This window comes from Cupressus sempervirens, chromosome 11 (assembly GCF_028749045.1).
Source record: "Cupressus sempervirens isolate cs-2001-9-10 chromosome 11, ASM2874904v1, whole genome shotgun sequence".
Classification (NCBI taxonomy): Eukaryota; Viridiplantae; Streptophyta; class Pinopsida; order Cupressales; family Cupressaceae; genus Cupressus; species Cupressus sempervirens.
Window position 1 is genome coordinate 7727217 of NC_143128.1, and position 8194 is coordinate 7735410.

Sequence of the window (8194 nt, forward strand, 5' to 3'; positions counted from 1 at the left end):
CTAGACTTTAACAACTCTAGACTACCATATTCATGAACTAAATTTTGATATTATTGGGTGTGCTTGTAAATCCCAGATAAGTCTATCACTCAGTGGGTTGGAATTGGCTGTTTGGCCTTTTGAACTGCTCTTTGATTCATTTCTCTCCCAGTTTTACCTGAGCTAGGAACCTTGTCCCAATTAACCTCCTCTAACCATTTCTATACAGTTCAGCCTGAGCTTTGAACCTTGTTCCAATGTACAGCTCATAATTTATTTGTTTCCTTACATGCTCAAATTCAGTATTCTAATTCCAGTTCTGCATATTATTATCATAAAAAAAATACAATCAAACAGCAAAAAGTGAATAAGAATAAATCTTAAAATTTGTCATCAATTAGCAATTTTCAACACGTATGTGAGTATAAATGAACAAGAAGCATTAAATACCTGTAATCCACTTTAGTGTGATTGAAAAATAGTCCCGCAGGTGATGAACAAATACATGTTGATCATAAGACTAATAAAACCTCAAGCCCCTCTGCTAGAAAAGGGAACCAGTACAATCACAGCTACCCACTGGGTGAAAAACAAACAATATACTTTTCTCGGGATTAACCAAAATATTTGGTTTACCACTGATCTTGATTACCTATAGGAAAAAAAGGTGTTCTAAATATCATATCCCCAATTCTAACTCTTAGTAGTCTTCTCCTTGGACTTCTGAATCTTCAACACTTTCTTAACAATCTTCTGTTCTTCAACAAGGAAAGCCCGGATGATCCTGCAATATAATTTGATATGGGTAGCTATTATTCCAAGGCAATCTACCAACAACACTAACAAAATAATTACACTGAGAAAAACAACATAGCAATTGCACTGCGACAGACATTTACTTCAACAAAAATAAATATAACCTTGCAAATATGAAATATCCCTAGAAGCCCAAAATTTTCTGCAGGCTATATGATTTAGTTTAGGGCCAATATATACCAAGTTAATTAAATCCATTCAAACTTAGAGGGAATGCACTCGTGTTGCTTCCATGGACGTCATATTCATATTGTATATCGAACAAATTAACTGGACGGTAATAAAATCCTTGGATGGTCTTTCTGATCAAAAGCTTTCATGGAATAAACAATTATCACCCAAAAAAATTAGTCGAAATTCAAATGAAACCAGTAATAACTGAAAAGAAAAATGGTTTACAAAGCACAAATTACAAGTTAATTTGAAGAGAACTACCAGCAGTATCATGTAAAATCATTCAAATATAAAGCCCAAATTTAATGGAATCTTTTAAAAATAAAAAAAGATCAGCATTCACAAGAGATGTTTACAGAGAGCGACAGCAATGAAGAATCTAAACAAATAAGAAAATGTATTGACCAAGAGCAAAGACCGGGAATATCAAAACTGAAAATGTAAAGCAATACCTTTCTCGCACAGCTGAACCAGACAGAACCCCGCCATATGCCCTGTTTACAGTTCTCCTGCTTCTTTTCAGCCTGCTCACCTTGTACTCAGCAGGCCTCAAATGGGGAATCTGTGAAGTATCAACCCATCAAGTACATAATATTTGAGTTTAAAATAAATTCAATTGATAGCTTCATAATGACTCAGCAATGACAAAATTACAATTGAGATTATATGCAACCTTTAGAAAGATTAAATCAAGCCAAAAAAATACAACATTTAACACTATATAACAGATACACTAATTATAAACATCCAGATTAAATATTTTGCAAGATAATAGGGAAATTAAAAAAAGGCATGAAGTGAAACTGTGAAAATGTAAAATAAGTAGAAAATGTCAGGATTTTTCATATGTTCTTATATTTTATTGCATATTTATGAAAAGCCCTAGACTACAATTCAGTTATGTCCAGCATATAAGCATTCGTAGCTTACCTTGCTCTACACTAACAAGAAAAGACCCTCATGAAAGCAATACAAAAGTAATATTTAACAAATTGAAAGGATGGAGCATCTTACTCCTTGAATCCTCTTGCCAGTAACTGGGCATTTGGGTCCACTGGCCCTCTTTTTAGCGGTCTGGTAGATTAGCTTTCCGCCTATTTAAATATGCATAAACTAATAGATGTGAAAACACATAAACAGAAGGATAGCATTATAAACTTACAAACCCTGTTGCAAAGTTAAACAAAACTAGAATATATTTTTGTACCAGGAGTTTTGACAATTCTGGTCTGGTTTGACTTGGTGTGATAGCTGTGGCGCCTGCGGTATGTTAGCCTCTGCACCATCTTGGCCTTTCCTCCCTTCAGCAATTACCTCTACAGCTGCTTTAAGCTGTAATCTATCTTTCACGCTGAAAAAATAGCATTTATATTTAGCTCTTTTTGAAACTTTTAAACTGGTCATTTTAGTTATTCAAGTTATATATTAGCGACTTATGCTCTTCTTGTTGGGTGCCAAAAACAAAATTCATGTTGTATACTTCTCTATTATAACTAAGATGATGTATCACCTCATTTTGAAACTATATTTTTGTAAACTATCTCTAATACAAAATATGTATATATAAACTAATCTTTACAAAGAGAATTCTAGTATGCCTGTCGGAGGAGGGATTGATTTATACAAAAAGATATCCTTCTCCATAAAATGATCAAGATTTTCATTCAATGAGGTCAGTGTAAAAAATATTTTCTTATAAAAGTGTTGGTATGTGGTGACTGATCATGCAAATAATGTACACTCATTGGAAAAAAATTCTCAAGGTTACGGTACATGCAAATAATGTACACTCATTGGAAAAAATCCCAAGGTTACGGTTAATTTGAACTGACTTTGTAAACCACCTCAAAAAAACTTGATTAATTAGTAGCAGCAAGATTAGAATACATCAGATTGTTATTTGCTCTCTCAGTTATTCTACTTAGGTATGGCTGAAAGAGGAGGGATTGATTTATACAAAAAGATATCTTTCTCCATAAAATGATTAAGATTTTCATTACATGAGGTTAAAGTCAAGAATATTTTTTATAAAAGCAGAACTTCAAAAGTGTCAAATTATTTTGCCATAGGGAAAACAAATTACTATTATGCAAAGATATTTCGTATTTGTATCGGCTGCAGATGCAATATGATGTTTTTAAGTTTTGAGATTTGGAAAGCAAGTCGAGATTGCAACTTCCATCACTATTTCCTTCAAAGCCATGGGAAAGCATCTCCTTTGAGTTCATTGAAGTAGATCATGATTCACAATCAACAAACGGTAACAAACATCTTTGTTGGTGGCTTTTCTAATGAGATGATAACTTTTTTCAAATGTTAATAATTTAAATGTACAGATGGAATATATATACTTAGAGAAGCAAATTAGTAAAACTTTCAACTCTTTTTAAGATAATGAAGTTATGGCTAGCTTACAAAGATGCCTATCATGTACACATCTACATATAACCTAAATAATGTTAATGAATGCATATAGGCTATTCATTGAATGTGTGTCCAAAATGAGAGAAAGGACAAAGGTGACTTGGATAGCATTCCCAATCTTATAAAGTACTGAGTTCTCTGGATTCGATTGTGTGTGTTTATTTATCATCAACGTTTCGGATCACACTACATGATCCATCATCAGGATGAGAAAGTGCAGGATAGTAAGATGGATCATGTAGTGTGATCCGAAATGTTGATGATAAATAAACACACAAAATCGAATCCAGAAAACTCAGTACTTTACAAATGGATTGTGGAAATCTGTTACTATTAATCTTACAAAATTGTTATGTACTTACAAGTCCGGGATTCAAGAGCATCAAAGAATTAAAAATATGCATAAATTGGGCTGAAATTTTTTTCAATATTATGGAAATAATATAAATTGCAAGTATCATAAATCCAGTTAAGTAAATAAACAAAGTAGCTTAGATATTTTTTTCTTAATTTTCACAGATTATATTCTCAAGAGTTCAGAAATGGAGGATAGAATAGGATAGATATCTTGAATAGTAGAGTACTAAAGGAGTTCATGAAAAAATTCTTAAATTCATGTCCAAGAGTGCAATAACTATCTTATATTACCAGAGATGAACTCAAGTGATCTATAAAAGCCATATTTAAAATTTTAGAGTGGTATCCAAGATTTTAAAACATGATTGATTCTCTTGTTTGCAAGTCAAACGATAAGTTTCATAGCACTTATATTCTTCTTGTTAGGGACAAATACAAGTCCATGAAAGTCACTTAATACAGGTCCATGAAAGTCACTTACAACCAATTGGTACATGCTTATCTAAAACATTATACTTTGCAATATATCACATTTTGCAATACATTTAATTTTAGGGTACCATCCTCACTTTTAATTCAATTTGAGGTTTACAACATCCATGCTTGAATTCTGATTAAAATAAGCACACATTTCAACCAAACATCTTTCTGTGATTGCAAATTAATAATCTTCTCCCTACAAATATGTGCAAAAGCAATGCAACCAAAAAAATTTTAGTCAAAGGAGAAGATGGCACTGCAGAGCTGCTTTCCTGGCAGTAAGGCTAGGGTTTCTGCTGCTCCTGATGCAAAGGTCAAATTTCCACCCCCACCCCCTCCTCACCATGGACAGCCTGGTCTGAGCTTGAATAATCTTGGCTCTCCAATAAAACCTCAAAGGCATGCACAACTCATGGAAACAATGATAGTCTGGCAGTTAGAATGCAGCAACACTTTTTAGAATTTCTTGAAGGTGATTCTTCCATCAACGTTGGCGAATGGAAATGCGGGAGCTCCAAGATATTTTTGCATCATCATGTTACTGACGCGCAGGTGAAAACTTTGCTGCAGCCTGCAGAGGGAATGAGATCTGGCAGCGGACTGGAGCTGGTTACTGGGGACCAGCCTGCTAAACACACCGCGAAGCATCTGCTTGTCGGGGGTGACGGGAGATAAAGCTTTCAAGAGCCCTGGCCCTAGCCTGTCACAATGGTACATGCAGCAGCTAGGGCACCAGCAAGTGAGTGGTTTAGAGGCTTCTGTCCCATCATCCAAAAGTTGTGTCTGTTGATTTGAATACAGAATCTGAGGAAGAAATTGCTCATAATGTTTCAGTTTTCTCATAACTAGGCATGATTGGGCAGTTAGGGGGGCTATGGCCAAGTTATATGATCTACATGCTTGGATTCGTGAATACTGGGAACCCATTCTCAAAGGGTGTGTTCAAATTTACCCTGTCGCAAAAGGGCTTTTCAATGTTTTTGTTTTTTTTAAAATTCAAGACAAAACTAAGGACTTATTAAGCACTTTTGGAGCTGGGAGTAGAAGTTCACTCTGATGCTGAAACCCTTGCATCCTGATTTTTGTCCATCTACTTAAGTATTTGACAAGATCCCACTCTGGCTAAGGCTTCCCAGTCTTCCTTTGCATTTAACGTTTGATTCTCTTTTAGAGGCAGTTGGAAATTTGCTAGGGATTTCTTGATGAAAGATGAAGAATTGTCAAATCTCTTGTATTCTGGTTAATGGATGTTTCAGAGGGGCTTCCTCCTGATATGTCTATAGACACTTCAAAAGGATGTTGGATCCAACCTTTGGACTATGAAAGGGTTAATCTCCTTCATTCAAGCTTTGCTCATATTCTGGTTGAAAATGAAATGGATGTTTCATTGGGGCTTCTTGCTGATATCTCTATAGATAATTCAAAAGGATGTTGGATCAAACCCTTGGACTATGAAAGGGTTCCTTTCAGGTGTAAGTTCCAAACAGTTCGTATGGCTGCACAATGTGGTAGACAAAATGTCCAAGGAGACTTCTTGGTAGAAAGATAACAGCATTATACAGTTAAGAAGAAGGCTGAGAAGCAAAAAAGCTTCTACAACGTTGCTGTAGGGGATGTGTCTTCTTCTCGGGATGATTTAGCCATAAGGAACAGTGTTAATGATGGCTTGGTGGGTGAGGCAAGGGAAGAATCTCAAATCAATATTGTTGGTATTCCAGAAGGAAGGGAGAAAAGCAGATCACCCTGAATCAAGGTTTGGGATGGCAGCAGAACCAGCAATGATCTGACCCAGGGTGGGGTTTCATGCTTAGAGGATGTTGAGGGAGTCTCAAAGGATTCACATCTGATTGGCTGGAGAAGGCTGATAAAGTTGAAGACAGTTGGTGAACAGTGAAAGGGGAAAAAAAGATAGTAAATCGGAGAATTTTGAGATGTTCCTCCGTTCCCATTCTAACCAAATTTAAAACTTAAACTTGGATTGGATGATCTCTTTAGTCGGGTATGTTTATGAACCTTTCGGTCATTCTCACTTCGGGAAGCTAGTACACTTGATTGTTGCCAACTTCGTTTTGAGGCAAGCTTCTCCCAGCTTACTTTTAATGATATTAAAATTATTACCGATTGAAAAAAACTGAAATCACTTATAGAAGATCTTTTGTCTGGACTAGAATATGAATTTGGCTGAGATGCAAGATAGTGACTATAACTTGAAGCAGGATAAAGAGAATGCCTACAGCTGGCCTGTCTGTAGGTGTGTTATAAGGCTTAGAAGCCTTAAGTCCATCCAAGCTACTTAATATAATTCTGACAATTTATAAAGGATATCATTTCTAACTTCTAAGAACAGTTGAGCACAAGTTGTGACTGAATGATGTTATTTGTCAATGTTTTCTGCTGTAAATTATTGTGTGTTGGGGCTCAAGTTTGGAAATCCCTTAGCTTGGGGCCTCCAGCCATGATTGCATCAGTTGAAAACAGAAAAATACATTATTTTACAAAGGTGCAAAAAGTATTTTCAAAAATGTAGAATTTATCAAATACCTGACCTGACCTCCTCATGTCTTTGTTAAGTTCAATTTTATACAACCTTGCTTCTTGTAAATAGTATGAGGAGAACAATGGCATGATTTTAGATCAAAACAATGACCAAATAGGCACAAGCACTTCTACACTAACCAAATCCAGTTTAGAAATCAATTACAACGATGCTCCAAGTAAAGATAGGCTGGTACATTAGGCTTTATTGCGCTCAAATCAATGGCAGTACGCGGAGGAAAAGAGAATCGAATTTTCCGAAATGAGTATGGGTCAAAAAAGGAAAAATGTATCACCCTACAATCAAACTTTATTAGGCTAGACGCCCAAACAACTGTACGAGGTTTTCTCTGCACTTAAGACGGATGTAAATTGCAACAACTTCATATGCGCAAACAATCATAGATGAAACCACAGAACCAAAACCTTCATTGAACAGATCATGACAGAATACTGAAATAAAACGAAACTAAAACAACTCCGTATACGGATTCCTCAAAAAAATGGCTGAAGCCATTGCAGGTGACTTACCTCAAGGTTCTGTAAAAATTGGGTCGTACTGCTGCACGTTCCAATGGGTCAAAACGAAAGGGTTTGCGAGCAAAACTTTTACAAAACCCTAACAAAGCAATTTAGCGGCGTCGAGTCTTTCAACAAAATACTAGGGTTCGGGGACCTTTTTGACTCTTCTCACAAAAGTAATTCATTAATCTACAAAATAGGGAAACACGTGAGAAAAAAAATTAATAATTTGAAAGAAAAATGAAAGTAAAACTAATTTTTATGTAAATTTCTAATTAATTAGATTAGACTACGGGAAAAAATATAATTTAATATTTAAAAATAGTGAAAGGAAAGAAAAAACTTTCCCATAGTTACATAAGTTAAGCTAAAAAAATCAAAATTAATTTGAAAATAATGAAAGTAAAATAAGGGGTAAAATATTGTGTAAATGAAAAGAGGTATTATTTTGTTAAGTGGAAGAGTGATTCAAATTAAGCATTTGAGTCTAATAATATAGAGAGACACTTTAGTTACGAGCTAAATGAAATTTAGAAAGGGGACTCGAGTAAAATAATAACATGTAGAGGATAGTTATGAATAAAATAGCTAAAATGTTAAAGATAAAATTTGATAAAGATATAATATTTGAAATTGTGATGAACTAATAGAATATTAGTTGATTATAGGTTCTTTATACTTTTACTACCTCTAAAGTATATTAATGGTTTAATTAGAAATAAATAGCTCATGTCAATCTCACAAGAGCAAGATACAAGAGAGGGACCAATAAGTAATAGAGCTACAAATACATCTTATAGTAGGTGGACAAAATAGACCTTTAGTGGTGTACTAAAAATGATGTAAATGCTTATCCCTAAAAGAAATTCCTTTAAATTAGCAATCAGATTTCCACAATCCATATTAC

General features: G+C 34.7%; 1 protein-coding gene across 1 annotated transcript; it reads right to left on the reverse strand.

Annotated features, from left to right (window-relative positions):
• Positions 1-353: 353 nt before the first annotated feature.
• Positions 354-7438, reverse strand: LOC149527959 (large ribosomal subunit protein eL34). Its single transcript, XM_089809207.1, has 5 exons — positions 7297-7438; positions 2177-2320; positions 1984-2063; positions 1422-1531; positions 354-763 (listed from the first exon to the last, which is right to left on the reverse strand). The coding sequence occupies exons 2-5, from the start codon at positions 2253-2255 to the stop codon at positions 673-675; spliced, it is 360 nt and encodes a 119-aa protein (XP_089665333.1). The 5' UTR covers positions 2256-2320; positions 7297-7438; the 3' UTR covers positions 354-672.
• Positions 7439-8194: the final 756 nt, after the last annotated feature.